The sequence below is a fragment of the Rhineura floridana genome, chromosome 3 (genome assembly GCF_030035675.1).
Source record: "Rhineura floridana isolate rRhiFlo1 chromosome 3, rRhiFlo1.hap2, whole genome shotgun sequence".
In the NCBI taxonomy this organism is placed as follows: domain Eukaryota; kingdom Metazoa; phylum Chordata; class Lepidosauria; order Squamata; family Rhineuridae; genus Rhineura; species Rhineura floridana.
The window spans coordinates 83,879,417-83,899,312 of record NC_084482.1 but is presented as its reverse complement, the minus strand read 5'-3'; the positions used below and the strand labels follow the sequence as shown (position 1 = coordinate 83,899,312).

General features: G+C 39.7%; 1 protein-coding gene across 13 annotated transcripts in view; it reads right to left on the bottom strand.

Annotated features, from left to right (window-relative positions):
- Window positions 1–19,896, bottom strand: part of LOC133380132 (teneurin-2) — a 995,941-nt gene that overhangs the window by 555,155 nt on the left and 420,890 nt on the right. For 12 of the 13 annotated variants that reach the window (XM_061616787.1, XM_061616792.1, XM_061616791.1 and 9 more), the window contains one exon: window positions 1,420–1,629. The exons of the other annotated variant lie outside the window; for it this stretch is intronic. In XM_061616787.1, coding sequence (XP_061472771.1) covers window positions 1,420–1,540 — 121 coding nt within the window. In that variant the 5' untranslated portion in view covers window positions 1,541–1,629. The remainder of the gene's footprint in view (window positions 1–1,419; window positions 1,630–19,896) is intronic. 13 annotated transcript variants of the gene reach the window in all.

Below are 19,896 nucleotides of genomic sequence, written 5' to 3'. Positions count from 1 at the left end.
TTTACTATTAGTCATGATAGCTGCAGACAAGCCACTATGCCTCTGAGTACCAGTTTTTGGGGAGCAACAATGGAAGAATGTTATTGCTTTCATGTTCTGTTTGTGGGCTCCCCGGAAGCACCTAGATGGCTACTGTAGGAAGCAGGATGCCAAACTAGATAATCCAGCAGGACTTTTCTGATGTTCTTATAACACCTCATGAGACCCTCAATTGGTGAAACTTTAAACTTCATGTAAGCATGCTTACAATAACAACTTCAGATACCAACTTCTCATTCTCATTAATGGTGGACATCTTAAGAAAGTCACACTGTTTTGTGGTCTCATCTACATCTGCTTTTTTCTAAAGTACAATGGGGGTAGATTCTGCCTCTAGTACATTCTTCTACTTTTACAGCTCACAAATGCTGATCATACTGCTTACTGTGATATGTATTAAGACAAAAACACAAGTAAAATATTTCTTTTATTTACTAGTTATAGATTTTCATGACCATTAAGTATTGTGATATGCGAATAGCACACTATATCAGGTATGTGCACTACTTTAAAGGTACCATAACAAGAAAACTGGGATAATCAAAATAACTTTTAAAAAAAAGGAAAAAAGGAGTTGATATGAAATGGCAGAATTCCCGAAGACCTTACATAGAATCTAAAATGATACTGACTATGGGAATGAGTAACTAAACTAAACCAATCTATAAACCACTCAAGTGAAGTATCACAGACTACCAAAGTCTGTTGATTTAAATGTCCTACTTTTTTTATGCTCCTGCCTGAAAACCAACTGATTCTAGTTTTTCCAAGTGTTCCACATTGGTTTTACAACACCTAAACTCTGAGTAGAAAGGATCTTTTGCAAAAACCATCATGCAAAACAGAGCCTACTTCCTCATTTAAAAATACAATCTAAATGTTTTATAAGCCAGAAGTCAATTTCAAAGGGCATCACCATTGCTTAAAGACTGGAATGTTAGGATTATTATAACACTGATATGAGGATAGTAAGAAATGCAACAGCAGGACCAGCTTAACATATTGCATTTTAAAAGCCAATGTATTATTCTATAAAAATGCAGAGCTATGTAAACCCCCTTGAATATATTTCTCCTACAAACAAGTACAAACCATACATGGGGATTTTTGTCAATAAGACACATTCATGGATTCAATTTCATAAATTTAGAAGAAACACTATAAAATACAATTTTGTCAACAAAATATCAAATGAATATTTATTTATCAAAATATGAAACATTAATCTAATAATGTTCTCAAAAATTCATTTTTTCAAAGTGACAAACGTGTGTCTTCCCCCATTTCTCATAATGTTCATGTTTTAGACACTAGACACATGACAAGTAGAAACTGCTAAGAATTTTATAATCAAATGCCACATGTATAACATTTCCTTACCACTGCTGGAAGTCTGCTGTGGCCCTGAGCATGCTCTTAGCAGGTATGAATTTGGGGAGAACTCCTCATCAGGGTTGGTATCCATGATCTGATGGGAAGTATTGCTGTCTAGCAAGGGCATCTGGCAGCTAACTGGTGGTGGATTATGGGAACTGGGCAGCTGAGCGGATGGGAGAAGGCTAGACGAGGATGTAGGTGGAATGGGACGACCTGGGAAAGAGGACAGAGGGATCAAAGTTCAGCAATGAATGTAATGAAAGAAACCACAAACAGTAATACTAAAATAGTTTGTCACCACATATTTTTACAGCTGGGGCTGAATTCAAAATACCTATTGTCAATTGGTACTCATCCTCCCCTTTGCATCATATTCATGACAGTATGACCAGCTGTGTTGACAAGATATTCCAAGAAAGGGGATTGACCTCTCCTGATAATGTCTTCACAGCATTAGCCTGTTTTAGGCTGTATGAACTGATGCTAGATGAATGAAGATAAAACCCATTTGTAAAATAGCATGGGATACACACATACACAACCTCCTCATCACAATTTTCTAATGTGATAATGACAATAATTTGTTTTAAGTGGAATGAGCACTTTTCTATATCCACCAATTGATTCAGCATCAGCGTGAGGTTCAAGGAGATTCACAGAACAACAATCACAGAAGAAAAATCCCGCTTGGAAGTATTTTGTAAACCAGTTAATTTTCAGTACCTAAAAGAAAACAGGATTCCTCTCTCTGTTGTTTTCTACTCTGCTGAACCAGAGTTTCTGAATGTTGTAAAGAAAAATAGTATGCACTGAACTCAGAAAACTTTACTGACAAATTCATGTCCATTTCAAAAACAAAACAAAAACATTAGACACGAACCAGCCTCACACTGAAGTCTCCATTCACTGGGAAATTGGAAAGAAAGGCATGAAAAGGATTACCTTTTATGACATAAGTACCAATAATGAACATCTTACTAGCCAGTTGAGATTTCACTCCACTTTCACAAATCAGCCAAGAAATTATTTTGATCATTGTTCGCTGCTGCTGCTGCTACTGTTGCTATGACAGCATTCTCTCCAGAATTTACAAAGCATTGCACAATAAAATGAATTAAAATGAATACAAAACCAAAAAGTAACAATTTTATTACAAAAAGAGAAATATATCATAACTCGCTATCAGCAGCAATGCAAAACTAGTTAACTAACCCCAGGAAAATCTCTAAAATTCTCCCTAGTCAGATTCAAAGAAGAACTTTGGGGGCTTGTAAAAACCTGCCTAAAACTAGAGGAGAACTTTTAACATTTTCCCACTGTATCATATTAAATCCAAGCTCGAAAAGAACTCTTGGCTTCCCTTCCCTCGCCCCAGCAGCTCTAACTGTTGCCATATGCCCCATTTCCCAAACACCTTACCAGGAGTGTATTTATAACAGGAAGCTTCAGGATGCAGTCCAGCTACTTTTTTGAAGGCAGCCCCCTCATAGAGTCCCTCTGTCTCTATAGTCAATGAAGTTGCACACACAAAGCTACATCCTTTCCAAGTTGTCTTGGGAGAGGTGGGCCTTGACACTACAGCCAATAAGCAATCAGCATGGATCCTCCCATGCACACTGATTGGCTCCCACCATTTGTTGTTGTGGGGAAAAGTCACAAGGACCTGAGAGACAGAAGTTTACAGAAAAGGAAAGCCAAATTTACTTTCTTATGATCACTGCAAGCTCAGGCTGACAGCCAGCAGCAAGATTTGGAGAACGCACTGAGACTTGCTTTAAAACAAAAAGTTGTAAAGGGAAGTATGGAACAGTGGATGGGTCTCTGCATGCTGAAGATGCTGTTGTCTTCCAGCAAGTGCTTCCTTTCTTTTGCCCCAGGGAGGAGTTTTCTGAAGAGAGAGAGAGAGAGTGTGTGTGTGTGTGTGTGTGTGTGTGTGAGAGAGAGAGGCTTTGTTCAATGGGGACCTATTCCTAAGTAAATCTGCCATGGATTGTAGCCTTACAGCCCATTCCTATGCATGCTTCCTCAGAAGTAAGTCCAACTGTGTTCAGTGGGGCTTACTATCAGGAAAGTGTATATCTCAATAACAACTGTAGGAAGATCATCAGAAAACTCTGACAATGCAAATTAAATCCCATGCACCTGGACTTTGGGGGGGGGCAGGGAGCGGTAACTACAAACCTTCTCAGATCGATACCTTACTCTTTTGGAACAGAGAAAGAGAAAATGTATTGCTAACTTTCTCTCTCTTGCTTTAAAAAAAACAAAAAAGGGGATGTGTGGTTTTGTTTCAGACGAAAACCAAGGATGGAAAGAGAGAGTGAGCAGTGCAAATCCATATAGCTGGGTGTGAGTTTAGATGTTTCTGTTGGGAGGGTGGAGTTATGTTACTGTAGGTCTGTTCAGATGCTCATGCTGGGATAAATTCAAAATTTAAATAGTTAAAATCAAGCAATGATTCATTTGTTGCGGTTATTTATTAATACTTCATAAATACTACAGCATTTTTTTTGAGCAAAGGATTTGAAATTACCACTCAGCCATGGAGCTCATTTGGCCACAGACTTGTTGTGAAGATACAGAAGGAGGTGTAAAATGGCGGCAAAGGGGAACTTGGTGCTTATTATCATAGGCATCACATTTTACTTCCTTTAACCAAAATGATGCATCTTTATATAGGAGAGGACATGCTTTTTTCTTCACACCCTATTCCCCTTAGTACCCCTCCAGGCTTCAACCAATCTGCCATGATTATTGTGTGTTTAGATGCATGCATAAGTCCCAACTGTATTCAAGTGTGCTTACTCCCAGGTTGATGAGAAGAAGGGGCCCTTTCACCATGAACCCTGCTCTGCCCGTTCCTCACAAGAAATCCCAGGCTATAATCCTGTACCCACATACCTGGGTGTAAGCCCCATTAAAAAGAAAGAGACTTGCTTCTTTGAGTAGACATGTATACCACAATTATTATTTTTAAATCCACCCACACTTAACTGTGTAGTAAAATCTGCAGAAAATAACTTGTAAGGAGGACCTGATCTCTAATGGAGATCAAGGAGATAGAAGCCACTAGCCAAGTGAGGGTGAGGAGGAAACAGTAGCTTTTTGGGACCCCAGGGATTCCTGGTGTCCAAACTCTGAAAACTTGGTTTGAATAAAATATAATTCAGTAAATAAAACAACCATAGAAGGTTGCATAATATTTGAAAGGGACGTGGCTGTGAGGGATGTGAGGGGTGGTGGTACGACTATCATTAAGGGTTCCTGTACTTCTAAATTTGCCACTACACTATTGCACCTTACATGGCAAGTGGCAGTGGCATGAGTATTAACGTGCAGAGAGAAGTGAGTGCTTTGCCGCCCCCCTTCCTTCTGTCCTTCCCTCTTTGTCATCCCCAATGTGCTGAGCAATTCCAGTTGCTTTCCCTTTGGACTACTGCTACTCAATACCATGTGGGACAAAGAGAGAAGAAAGGTAGGCATGGAAAAGCTTCTTCCTTTCCTGTGTACCACTACTGCAGTTCCTGCTGTCATTTAAAGGTAAGGAATGAAAATGGAGGTGTACTGGATGAGCCTTGAAACAAAGTTCTTCTGGCTGGTGGGAGAGGGGACATATTTCTGAGCATCAGCCTAGCTCAGAAAAAACAGGCTGTCCAACTTTGGGGGAAGAACTCAGATCGTTTCCAGGTTAACTCAAGGTGTCTGGAAGAGAACTCCTCCATCTCTAGTTTTAATAATCCTGCAAAAATGAATATAAAAGTGTTGTGAAGTGGGTTTTCCTGGATGTGGAAAGGGTCTGTGCAACATCTAAGAAAGACCTTCTCTGAAAGGGAAGGGGCTCAGATGGGAGCCTGCCCTGTCAGCCTCAGAGGATGGGGAATATGGGGAAAGGCAGTATTGAATTGTGCAAAGAAGACTCAGACAACACCTGCACTTGAATTGATTCCGGAAGAGAATCAACAGCCAGTGCAAATGAGCAAAGGTAAGTATATATGCTCCTTGCAGTCTGCTCTGTGAGCGACAGAATTCTGCACCAGCTGCAGCTTCTATGCCATCTTGAAATGCAGTCCCTGAAGAGTTCCTTGTATTAATCCAAACAGGATGGCACTGGAGCATGGATTACAATGGCAAAATTCAAATATGACTGTAGAGGACACATTGGGCAGCTTCCAAATATGGTAATATGTAGATTTGGTTACTGCCATTATCTGAGAATCAAGCAGCAAGGTAGGTTCCAGTTGAACCACAAAGTTGCAAATCCGATCTTTCAGGAGTATTGTGGCCCCATCAAGAACAGGAAAACCCACATGCTTATATACTCCTGTCCTAATCAAATCAGCTGTCCTTTCCTGTAGACTCAGGTAATACCTATCCCAGCTCAGCATGTCTTATTTAAATCTGATTCAGAGTCCTACACACAAGCACATGAATTTGCCCAAACAAATTGCATTCCTAGGTAATCATGATTTTGGAATGGATTAATATGTTGTACAAACACCAGCCCCTTCCAATCCACACAACCTACCCAGAGAATGATCTCCACAGATGCATTCCAGAATACAGTGTGAAGTGCTTACACAGCAAAAGCTCCATGGAACTCAAGAAACTCATTATGTATATCTGTTTCCCTTAGAAATTTGTTTAAACAGTATCTAATAGCAGAGTATTAATGAAACTTTGTGGTTGCAATTATTAGGCTTTCAAGAAATCTGTAGATATAGAATAGAGAATATAATGAATTGTGGCTGTAAATTATGCAAATAGGTACCAAAACAAGAAGAATGCATATATTATATTTTGCTGCTTAACAGATGTGGCTGCCTCCAACAGTCAGAACATAGGAAATCACCAATTCCTTTCAGTGTTAGAGAGCGTACATGTCAGCAAAGGTAATTCAAATTTGCCAGGGAAAGTAAAAAGAAAACATGGTTTGGTTTTATCAGAACTGTAGGCCTATCCACTTATGTTTCTTATTGGCTCTACCAGAAACAAACCAGTTCATACATGACAAAGGAAAATATTCTTCCATGTGCTCCTTTGCCTACATTACTCAGTCCAGCACACCACACCAAGACGTTCATCCAACAGAATTTGGCCCAGGATATACGTGCTTTAAGACCTCAGCATTAATGCTGACTCAACAGTTTTTTCTGCCTAGGGTCAGGATATTTCTGTGCAATGACTGTTCCTAATGACTGATGTATCCAGATACCCAAGTTTCTTTCTTGCTTTAGCACCCCAAACATGAAAGGATAGATGGCAGGAGTTTATTTGAATTGCACATATTTATTGTCCTTGTGAGGAAAAAAGAAATTAGTGAAGACCTGCTGCTGCTTGACTGCTTTTGATATGAGTAAAAATGGTTTGTGTTTGGTGAGACAGAGAAATGGTTCAGGAGTAGCTTAACCATGTGGAAATGCGACCTCTGTATTGCTGCCAAGGTCAGTGAGGCATATAAGACTATGAGGCATATATGAATTAGATACAAATGTTAGAGAAAGATTTTACAATAGCTATTTTAAATTATAAAAACCCTACCCTACTAGTTATAGTCATGCACTAAAACATAGAAGGTGATTATCTGAAATTGAAGGCTTGCAAAGATCATCAAGGTTGATGATATGATTTATCCATTACCAAAGGCTGATTATTATAAACATACTGCTGAGAAATGCAAATCTCAAGAAAATTGAATATGGGGATTTTGTCCCTGTTTTTCTCAAAACATACTGTGTGTATTGGCAGTGCTGAAGTATCACAGATTTTTGAATCGCTAAAACAATCCTATAAAGATTTCATCCCCCTCTAGGATGCACACCTTAACATGGTGAGGGGGTTTCAGAGTGTGGAAGAAGGTGAGAGCAATGCCGTCAGGAGTCTAGACCAAGAGGCTAGACTCCTAGCAGGGGCACCCAAGGCGGAATGGTCAAAGCTGAGACACCAGACTAAGATACATCCAAACTCAGAGGAAGGCAATGATAAACTACCTCTGAATATCTCTTACCACGAAAACCCTATGAACAGAGTATCCAAAATGCAACATGAGATAGTGCTGGAAGATGAGACCCCCAGGTCAGAAGGCACTCACCGAGCTACTGGGGAAGAACAAAGGACAAGGACAAGTAGTGCTGTGACTAATGACACAACTGGGTCAAAGCCAAAAGGAAGCCCAGAGGCTGATGCGCACAGATGCAAAAGGAGGGTCCCAAGTTGTACGATGCACGCAACAGGAACATGGAATGTGAGAAGCATGAACAAGGGAAAGTTAGAAATTGTCAAGCAAGAAATGGAATGTATCAACAATACAATACTTTGCATGAGTGAATTAAAATGGACAGGAATAGGACACTTCCAGTCAGGCAAGTACAAAATATTTTATGCAGGAAATGAGAAATTAAGAAGATAAGGGGTTGCTTTAATAGTGAGGATGTAGCACAAGCAATTAGGAGCTACAACACAAGGTCTGAGCAAGTGATATCAATGAGATTAAATGGGAAACCTATTAACATAACCATCATCCAAGTCTACGCTCCAACAGCAAATGCAGAAGAGGAATTGGAGATATTTTATGCAGAAGTACAGGAAGAAATTGATCACACACCAAAACAAGATGTTGTGATAATCATGGGGGACTGGAATGCAAATGTAGGGAACAGAAAAGAACTAGGAATTGTGGGGAAATGGGGCTTAGGAGACAGAAATGAAACAGGAGAAAGGCTTATTCAATTCTGTGAAACCAATAATTTGTTTCTTGCAAACACATTTTTTGAGCAACCGAAAAGATGACTGTACACGTGGACATCACCAAATGGTCAATATAGGAATCGAATTGATTATATAATTGATAACAGAAGATGGAGAATTTCCATACTTTCTGCAAAAACAAAACCAGGAGCAGACTGCGGTACAGATCATGAACTGGTTGTATTGAAAATCAGAGTAAAGCTAAGGAACAACAACAAAGCAATCATAATGCCAAAATACAACTTAAATAACATCCCAGAAGAATATAAAGATCAAATAAGGAACAGGTTTGAGGCTTTAAACCTAGTTGATAGAGAACCAGAAGAACTATGGAGCAAAGTCAGAGACATTATCAGGGAAGAATGCAAAAAGACAATACCTCTAGTTAAAAAGAAAGACCTCAATGGATGACTGAAGCAACTCTTAAAATGGTTAAAGAGAGAAGGAAAGCAAAAGCAAAAGGAGACAGAAATACGGCCAGAACCCTAAATGCAACATTACAGCGACTGGTATATAGGGACAAAGAGAACTATTACAATAGTTATTGTATAGAAGTAGAAGAGGACAACAAAAAGTACAAGAGCCCTATTCCAAAAGATTCAAGAAATGAAAAGGGAAATTAAAACCACAAGTAGGGATGTTGAATAATCAACAGGGGAACACACTAACTGACCGAGATGAAATTTTAAAATGTGAGGTGAAAGCTGCTCTCAAAATACTTTTGTGTGTGTGTGTACATGGACCACTCTAAAAAGTCTATGCAGGAAAACTCAACATGGAAAAGAGAACAATTATTAAACAAGGGCTATTAACACAAGAATGATTTCTTTATATGCAACAATGTGAATAATACTCCTTTTTATCTTTCTTTGGTTGTGTGTTATGTATTGTTTTATACTGTTATGATATTTGTATGGCAAAGTAGAAATAAAATGTATTAAAAAAATACTTGGAAGAAACAAATCACCAGGATCAGATGGCATACCAATACAATTGCTACAAGCTGCTGAGACTGAATCTGTCTAAATTTTGACAAACATTTGTCAACGAATATGAAAAACTAAACAATGGCCCACAGACTGGAAGCGTTCCATATACATCCCAATTCCAAAGAAAGGGGATCCCAGGGAATGCAGTAATTATTGAACTATTGCCTTAATATCCTATGCAAGTACAGTAATGCTCAAGATTCTACAACAAAGGCTCTTACTGTATATGGAGTGAGAAATGCCAGACATTCAAGCTGGATTTAGAAAGGGAAGCAGTACCAGAGATGGTATCGCAAACAGATGTTGAATAATGGAACGGACCAAGGCATTTCAGAAGAAAATCACCCTGTGCTTTATAGATTACAGCAAAGCCTTTCACTGTGTAGATCATGAACAACTATGGAATGCTTTAAAAGAAATTGGAGTGCCACAGCATCTGATTGTCCTGATATGCAACCTATACTCTGGACAAGAGAATACTGTCCTTACAGTAAGGACAGAATATGGAGAAACCAATTGGTTCCCAATTGGAAAGGGTGTGAGACAGGGGTGTATTTTATCACCCTATTTGTTTAATCTGTACTAAGAACATATCATACGGAAAGCGGGATTGGACCAAGATGAAGGTTTGAAAATTGGAGGAAGAAATATCAATAATTTAAGATATACAGATGATGCCATACTACTAGCAGAAACCAGGAATGATTTGAAACAAATGCTGATAAAAGTTAAAGAGGAAACCACAAAAGCAGGACTACAGCTGAATGTCAAAAAGACTAAAGTAATGACAACAGAAGATTGATGTAAAGTTGACAATGAAGACACTGAACTTGTTGAGGATTATCAATGCCTTGGCGCAGTTATTAACAAAAATGGAGACAATAGTTAAGAAATCAGAAGAAGGCTAGGACTGGGGAGGGCAGCTATGAGAGAACTAGAAAAAGTCCTCAAATGCAAAGATGTGTGACTGAACACTAAAGTCAGGATCATTCAGACCATGGTATTCCCGATCTCTATGTATGGATGTGAAAGTTGGACAGTGAAAAAAGCGGGTAAGAGAAAAATCCATTCATCTGAAATGTGGTGCTGGAGGAGATGTTTGTGGATACCATGGACTGCAAAAAAGACAAATAGTTGAGTGTCAGAACAAATTAAACCAGAACTGTCACTAGAAGCTAAAATGATGAAACTGAGGTTATCATACTTTGGACACATCATGAGAAGACATGATTCACTAGAAAAGACAATAATGCTGGGAAAAACAGAAGGGAGTAGAAAAAGATGACGACCAAACAAGAGATGGATTGATTCCGCAGTACCTTGTGGAACGCCTCTCCTGCTATGAACCTACCCGTCCACTTCGTTCAGTATCTAAGGCCCTCCTCCGGGTACCAACTAATCAAGATGCCCGGAGGATTACTACTAGATCTAGGGTCTTTTCTGTGGTGGCCCCCGAATTGTGGAACAGCTTACCAGAGGAAATACGCCTGACGCCTACGGTATTTTCTTTTAGGCACCAGGTTAAGACCTGGCTATACTCCCAGGCATTTTAATGTTTTAATGTTTAATGTTAATTGTTCATCTTAATGTTTTAAATTTTCCTGTTATTTGAATCGGATTTTATTGTGACATGGTATTTTAACTCTGTTTTGTACACCGCCCAGAGAGCTACTAGGTATGGGCGGTTTAAAAATGAAATGAAATAAATAAAATAAATAAATAAAAGAAGCCACACACCTGAACTTACAAGATCTGAACAGGGTGGTTCATGACAGATGCTATTGGAGGTCACTGATTCACAGGGTCACCATAAGTCGTAATCAGCTTGAAGGCACATAACAACAACGATTTCATTTCAATAATCAGAGAAAGATGCCTTCACCTAAGAATGGTTTTTGCAATATTAGCTATACTTCTTGTATTGAAGCCATGGTATTCAAAGGGTAGAACTACTAGTTCCACTAGGTATCACTGATACAGCTATCACTTTTATAGGATAAAGTCAAAATTGCATGACCCACTAAGTTTTTCTGATACCAGTGATTTTGAGCCTCTCTGTGCTCCACAACACAAGTTCCAACAGTCTAGTCAGGTCTGCGACCACAGCCCATCATTGCAAGAACAGGTTTCCAAAGCAAGAATTACGCCATGGACAGTCCCCCATGATGCATTATCAATAGGAGACAGAGATGTAAAATTTCCAGAAATTTTGAAGCCATGGAAAAAACCCGGGTTTTTTCTGTCCTTCCCCCCCCCCCAGAAAAAATGGAAATTTTCAGCAAACTTGAAAAAATGCAATATTAGCACTTTTTTGCAGATTGAAAGTCACTTTGTTACTTCAGGAACATCAAATGTAATTATGTACAAGTTGGTTTTTGCATAAAAGTATCACATTTAGTTTATTAAAAGTACATTTTATTCAAACAATTATTACAAATTGAATTTACTTTTTTAAATTTTTACTTTTTAAATAACAAATGGATCTACAAGATCCTGAAGTATAAGGAACACCTGAACTGTAAGGAACCTCTTTCATTTTGCCAGTTTATGAGGAACAGGAACAAAAACAAAAAAAATGGAAGAAACCATCAACATTAATAACAAAGAAAATTATTTATGTCTCCACTAGCCCTCCACAGTGTCAAGCAGACATGAAGCATCCATTCCCATTAAAAGAACTGAGAAAAAGGGGGAGACCAAGATTCAATAAAACATTTTATTCATCATGCTAAAATAAAACATTCCATAATCAATTTTTCTTCATATTTTCGGGGGGAAAAACACAAAAAAGGCTTCAGGGGGGAAACAGGATTTTTTTCCATTTTTTCCATTTTTTCCCCAGGCCTTCACATCTCTAGTAGGAGGCACTTCCAAACCGTGGCTATAGGGTAGATTGTGCCCATTTTTTTAAAGTGGATGTGGAAACTGAAACCCAGAAAGGCCAGCATTACTGGTATCTGGGATCCATGGCTGACAGTAACACATATGATTATACCTGGTGGGGTTCCTACTCCAGACTGCTGGCAACCACTGGCTTATTTTTTTATGCAACTGGAGAGCCCCTGAAGTTTATGGGTTAACATATGATCACTCCCACAAATTCACTGTAGTCTCAATTTTTTTGTGTCAGACTTTTTTTTTTTTTTGCCCGCAATGCTGTGGAATCAACTTTGAGGACAGTGTTTCTTGGGAAAGCCTCAATAGTGGCCCAACCACAGCTACTGGGACACATTGGACAGCATCTGCGAAAGGCTCCCTTAACTCTGAATCAAGAACTTACTAAAGGCATGTCTGCATAGGCGATAACCTGGTAGGTTATGTGTATGGAGAAATTATATGTACAATTAAAACACATTACTTCCTGTAGTACAAATGAAGCAGAAAAGAAGCAAGCTTCAAGGTCTGATACAACAACAACCAATCACTCTCTCAATACCATCAACTCTTTTTCTTTATCTAAGAAAAGTGTTTACTGGTGATAAAAACACCAAAGGTTGTTATTATGAACCCATGGCATGTACTATCCTAGTGAAAAATTACAGTATATGCCAGAGAAAATTAATATATAGATTCAGATTTATTATAGTTATCTTTCCAACAAAATGACTCAAGCATCAAGAATACTATCTGACACACCTTGCACGAATAAAATACACTGTGAGAAATTCTCACACATTCTGGCTCTGTTTAAACACTGCATGTGAAATAAAAGTAAAAACAGGAATGATTTTCATCTTTGGTAATTCCACATATGCTCAACGAAATGTGAATAGAGCCATACGAGATTTTTCTAGCATGAGCTCAGCGTGACCACATTTAATAAGAAATTGTAAGATCCCTTTAAAAAGTGATATGCAGGTCATCACAATTAAGTACAAAATATAATTTTAAGAAATAGTACAGCACTAATCATTTATGAAACATACTGCACATTTAAATGCTTAAAATAGAGAACAGTTAAAAACCCTAATATATATGTCAATTCCAACATTGTGAATTTAACCTTTAATAAAATTATTAAATTATTTATTGTTTTCATGGTTAGCAGTGATTTCTGTAAAATCAGTTAAAAAGTTATTTTCCTATATTTATAAAAAAATTACATTGAGGTGCTAACAAATGTTTACAAAACTTTGAAAATCCCAGAAAGAAAAATTTAAAAAAATTACCTTTTCAACACATACATACCTTGAATAAATAAGAGTACAGGAATTGCCCATAAACCAATCCTGTTTCACTTTAGATTAGTAACTATTATGTTACTGTGTAATGTAGGGCCAGTTACATCCTCCAAACTATAGTCAATATTACAAATGACATATGAATTAAGCATTAATATAAAGAGTTGGAGAAAGCTGGCCAAAAGCAGAGATGTGTGGGTTCCCCCTTTTCTAATACTTGCCCTATCTCTGGGGTTATTATAAATTACACACACACATACACAAGAGAGGGACAGTATGAGAAGGTCACTAACAGGTTTCTGGAGGAAAAATAGACAAGGCATTTTCAAGTATTTTATATTAATTTACATACCACTTAACCCCTCTCCGCTCCACTTCCTGCTACTTCCCTCCCTTCCCAAACAGAAATGCCTTATCTTGGAGAAGGATCCAGCAAGGGCAGTGGAAAGTACAGTATCATTTCCTGTCATAGATTAAACTTCATGATCCCTGACAGGAAAGGATGCTCCATGTAAGGAAAAAAAGCTAACAAGAGTGCACTGGCCCACTTCTTTGTCAGCTGGAGCCCAGTGCTACTTACTGCTCTCTCTCTCTCTCTCTCTCTCTCTCTCTCTGTGTGTGTGTGTGTGTGAGAGAGAGAGAGAGAGAGAGAGAGAGAAAGAGAGAGCACCCTCTGCTTCTGTGTGTGTGCGCGCACACACATCTGTGCGTGTGTATGTGCGTGTGTGTAAAGAAGCAATTTTGGCTTGGGGAAGGTGAAGGATGTTGACAGTGAGAGCAAGATAGTGATGGAGGAAAGGTACTAGCTTCAATTCTACTCTGGCTCAGCTTGAAAAGGGCTAGCCCAGATATGAACTGGGATTGCCCTATTCAACTGATGGGAGTTTGCATTTCAAGTCTCCCCTTCTAGTTATGTGCCTTATTACGACTTAGGGCGACCTTATGAATCAGCGACCTCCAGTAGCACCTGCCATGAACCACCCTGATCAGATCTTGTAAGTTCAGGTCTGTGACTTCCTTTATTGAATCAATCCATTTCTTGCTTGGTCTTCATCTTTTTCTACTCCCTTCTGTTTTTCCCAGCATCATTGTCTTTTCTAGTGAATCGTGTCTTCTCATTGTGTCCAAAGTATGATAACCTCACTTTCATCATTTTAGCTTCTAGTGACACTTCTGGTTTAATTTGTTCTGACACCCAACTCTTTGTCTTTTTCGCGGTCAATGGTATCCGCAAACATCTCCTCCAGCACCACATTTCAAATGAGTGGATTTTTCTCTTATCCGCTTTTTTCACTGTCCAACTTTCACATCCATACATAGAGATCGGGAATACCATGGTCTGAATGATCCTGACTTTAGTGTTCAGTGCCACATCTTTGCATTTGAGGACCTTTTCTAGTACTCTCATAGCTGCCCTCCCCAATCCTAGCCTTCTTTTGATTTCTTGACTATTGTCTCCATTTTCGTTAATAACTGTGCTGAGATACTGATAATCCTTGACAAGTTCAATGTCCTCATTGTCAACTTTAAAGCTACATAAATCTTCTGCTGTCATTACTTTAGCCTTTTGACGTTCAGCTGTAGTCCTGCTTTTGTGGTTTCCTCTTTAACTTTCATCAGCATTCGTTTCAAATCATTACTGGTTTCGGCTAGTAGTATGGTATTATCTGCATATCTTAAATTATTAATATTTCTCCCTCCGATTTTCAAACCTCCTTCATCTTGGTCCAATCCCGCTTTCCGTATGATATGTTCTGCGTATAGATTAAACAAATAGGTCTCACACCCTTTCCGATAAGGAAACAGTCGGTTTCTCCATATTCTGTCCTTACAGTAGCCTCTTGTGCAGAGTATAGGTTGCACATCAGGACAATCAGATGCTGTGGCACCCCCATTTCTTTTAAAGCATTCCATAATTTCCCATGATCTATGCAGTCAAAGGCTTTGCTGTAATCTATAAAGCATAGGGTGATTTTCTTCTGAAATTCCTTGGTCCGTTCCATTATCCAACGTATGTTTGCGGTATATGATCTTTGGTGCCTCTTCCCTTCTAATACTTATTCACTAATAGCAAAAAACATTGCGGTTTAAGAATACACCTATGGCCAACATATATTTCTATCAACCTTTAAAAAACAGGGAAATTGGGCACCTATAGTGAATACACCAGGGGAGCAGGAGACCTGAACTCCTCTCTGAGATATTGTACTGTCCTACAAATCTGTAAAAATGCAAACACAATTTGGGCTGGTCTTTCATAGTCCAATCCACTTCCTGTGTAGCTTGGAAGAATTTGGTAACATGTGCCTCTGATCATATGGTGAGTGGTGGCAACACCTGCCATCTCCAAAGAAGGAGAATTACATTTTTGTATGTTTGTTGGTGTTCTTCTTACTTTGCTTCTTTTCTGTATTACTAATTTTTCTACACAGAATCTAACCTAGAAAATTGTATTTCTCTCATTATTTATCCTAGAAATCTATGTCAAATTTACTTTATTAATTTAAAAGCCTTTTTATTGGTCGATGTCATATGGTGAAGACAGCATTTTTTGTTTCAAACTGGAGGTTATGCTCTATTTCTACTTTGGGTGCATTAACAGTTGAATCTGAAACAGCAGTTTGATGTAAAATCAGATGGATTATAATATGTTGTTACTTAAGCAATGACTCTAGATGTTAGGAAAAAAAACTTGGCCTGCCCAAGATGCATGTTTTCAGCCTGCTATGCTTAAACTAGTCCACTTAAGGAAAGGTGGGCATGGTTAATTAAAAACATAGGGCACAGCTAGAAATTTGCTAGAATATATTTCATCTCCCACTGTTTTATCTTGTGCAAACTGAGACATTCATGTCCATTGGGGACTATTCTGCAGAACAGCCAGTACCATTATTTCAGAATTGTTTTTGGAGTTTTTTTAATGTAAATTTTGCAAAGTGTTGCTGTACTTCACATATTCACAGAAACAGAAGCAAAAGAAAATGATTTCCTATTGGAAACTTAATTAAAATTTCAAAGTAAATCGAACACATTTAAAGTGACTATCTGAACAATATCAACTGTGTTAATATTGTTGCTTCCTCCCTGCTACAACAAGATCAGCACAGCACATGGCTTGTTTCTGTTATTTGGGCTGACTGCAGGTGACAACTTTGTACAGTATCTCAGAGAGGAGGTCAGGTCTGGTGCATTCGCTATAGCTGCCGTATTTCCCTGCTTTTTGAAGGTTGACATAAATATCTGTTGGCTATAGGTACATTCTTAAACCACAAGGTTTTTTTGCCCATTAGTGAATTTCCCTGATTTTTGTCCGGGTGGTAAGAAATGGGATTTTGTGCAATTTTCCTGAGAATGGATTGATCATTTGCATACTTATTGAGTTCAGTGGGATTTACTCCCCTGCGATCATGCTTAGGATAGGTGAAACTGACCATGGGGATGGGGAGGGGAGCAGGAGCAGGTGAGCAGGCAGGAGGGGGAGGAGGACGGCAGGTTTGATCATTTATATGTTTATTGAGTTCAGTGGGATTTACTCCTGTGCAATCATGCTTAAAATAAGTAAAACTGACCATGGGGAGGAAAGCCCGGACAGAGGAGAAGGATCTGATCATTTTAATGCTTATTGAGTTCAATGGGGTTTACTCCTGTGTAGGATAGGTAAAACTGACCATGGGGGAGGAGGAGGGGGAGGAGAGAGTAGAGGGAAGGAAGAAAGGGGAGAGGGGAGCAGAAGGAGTGGGAGTGGGAGGAGGGGATTGGAAGGGGAAGGGCAGGGGTGAAGGAAGGGAGAGGGAAGGGATAGGAGGGAGGAGGATGGGAGGAGAGGTTTGATCATTTACATTCTTTTTGTGTTCAGTGGGATTTACTCCTGTGAAATCATTCTTAGGATAGGGGAGGGGAGGGGAGGAGGAGGGCAGGGAAGGAGATTGAGTTGGTGAGCACTGGGCAGAGAGGAAGCCCCTTTCCTTTCCAAAAGGAAAAGTTTGTGAACAGTATCATTCTTTTTCAGGGTTTCCCCCACCTTCTTATTCTACAGCAGGCACATGTAGTCTCCCACGCAAATTTAAACCAAAGCTCTCCCTGGCCACACCATAATGACAGAGAGTTCCTGAGCTTCGCTTTGATGCTGGATTAAGTTTCTCAGTTTTCAATTCTACCTGAAAAACATACTTGGCTATGCTGCAAGTTTAGGAAAGGACAGAGAGAAAATAAATGCTTTCGGGTGTGTATCTTAACAGTTGGATAATCAAGAGAAAATGTTTTAACTGCTTGCTATATAAAATACTAACTAAATGACTGGAAACTAATGGTGAAAAGCAACTAGATTTTTTTTCCTGGTTGCTGTGTTGCTTTTTCTGCCCAGAAACCTTGTAATGTGTACATCGGTCTTTCTATTCTTGTAGGGCTGTTTTCATCCTTTGCCATCAAGCACTCAAGAGGTAATATGGTAAATAGAGGGGGATCGGCAGTGAGTGAGTAGAATGTTGGAGTGTGCTGGTTGCTGATTAGCTGAGTGAATGGAATGGAATGTTTCAGTAGCGAGTGGAAGCAATTTTGACAGTTGGGCAGTTTTAGTCAGCGCAGGGTCAGGAGTTATTTTGCTTTTGGTAATAGTCTGAGGAGGGAAGGAGTTAGGTTCAAATAGGAGAGGGTTGGTACATTTGGGTAGGTTAGGCAAGCTGTTAATAATGAGAGAGCTGTATACTGTACACTAATTAGCAAAAAACCTTGCGGTTTAAGAATGTACCTATAGCCCACAGATATTTCCATAAAACTTTAAAAAGCAGGGAAATTGGGCAGCTATAGTGAATGCACCAGAGGAGCAGGAGACCTGACCTCCTCTCTGAGATATTGGACTCCCCTACAAATTTGTCAAAATGCAAACACAATTTGGGTTGGTCTTTCACAGTCCAATCCACTTCCTGTGTAGCTTGCAGTGGGCAGGGGAGGAGGAAGAAGAAAGAGGGGAGCGGAGGAGGAAGAGGAGAGGGGAATGAAGGGGAAAGCAGGTCTGATCATTTACATGCTTATTTAGTTCAATGGGATTTACTCCTATGCAATCATGGTTAGGATAGGAAAAACTGATCATGGGGGTAAGGGGAAAGAGTGCATGGGGGGGCAAAGAAAGGGGGAGGGGCAGGTTTGATCATTTGCATGATTATAGAGTTTAGTGGTATTTACTTCCATGCAATCATGCTTAAGATAGGTAAAACTGATCATGGGGAGGAGGAAGGGGAGGGGGAAGGGGAAGGAGAGGATTGGAAGGGGATGGGAAGGGAGGGGCAAAGGAAGGGGGAGGGAAGGGAGGGTGGGTTTGATCATTTGCATACTTCTTGAGTTCAATGGGATTTATTTCTGTGCAAACAAGTTAGAAAATGGAAATGGACTGCCTTTAAGTCGATCCCGACTTATGTTGACCCTATGAAGAGGGTTTTCATGGTAAACGGTATTCAGAGGTGGTTTTACCATTGCCTTCCTCTGAGGCTGAGAGGCAGTGACTGGCCCAAGGTCACCCAGTGAGCTTCATGGGTGTGTGGGGACTCGAAACCTGGTCTCCCAGGTCATAGTCCAACACTGACCTGGGGGAGGGACAGGGAGGGGAGGGGGATGAGATTGGGTAGGTGGGCACTGGGCAGAAGAGAAGCCCCTTTTCTTTCCAAAAGGAAAACATTGTGAACAGTATCACTGCTTTTCAGCATTTCCCCCACCTTTCTATTCTACAGCAGACACATATAGCCTCCCACCCAAATTTAAACCAAAGTTGTCCCTGGCCACATCCACACCAGACCTTTATTTTACTTTGGACAGTCATGGCTTCTCTCAAAGAATCCTGGGAAGTGTATTTAGTGAAGGGTGCTGAGAGTTGCTAGGAGACGCCCTGTTTCCCTCACAGACCTTCAATCAGTGTGGTTGACTGTTAACCTAGTCTGACCACTGGTGCTCTCTCAGTGGAAAAGGGGTCTCCTCTAAGCATTCTTCACAAATTACACTTCCCAGGAATCTATGATTGAAGCCATGACTGTCTCAAGTGAAATCAAAGTCTGGTGTGGGTGTGGCCCCCTGATTAGTCAAGCCCAGCAGCTGTCAGTCTGGCTTTTAGAACTCTGACAGTTGGTTCTCACTCATAAACAGTAATATAGTCGTCCAGGGTCTCAGGGGGTCTTAGACCCCTTACGCTTTTGGGAGCAGAGTCCCAGCAGGGTCCCTATGTGTCCAGCATCTTATGAACCAATCAGCATGAAAGGGGAGTGTGTTAGCTACTGAGAAGAGTATTCTAAAATGCTTTCTTGTCCTTTCCTGCTGATTGGAGCCAATCAGAGTGAAAGGAGGTGAGTTAGTCACTGAGAAGACTTTTCAGTAGCTAATACTCTCCTCTTTTGTGCTTATCCTAGGGACGTCTATTGTTATAGGAGAAGGCATTAAAAGGATCTTATTCTCAACCTAGCAGCAAAAAAAGAAGGAGGGGCATGGCTGTGACTATCATGAAGAGACCCTGCACTTTTTAATTTGCTACTGCACTACTGGTCACAACCAGAAAAACCACTTGGCCACCTCATTAGTGTAAT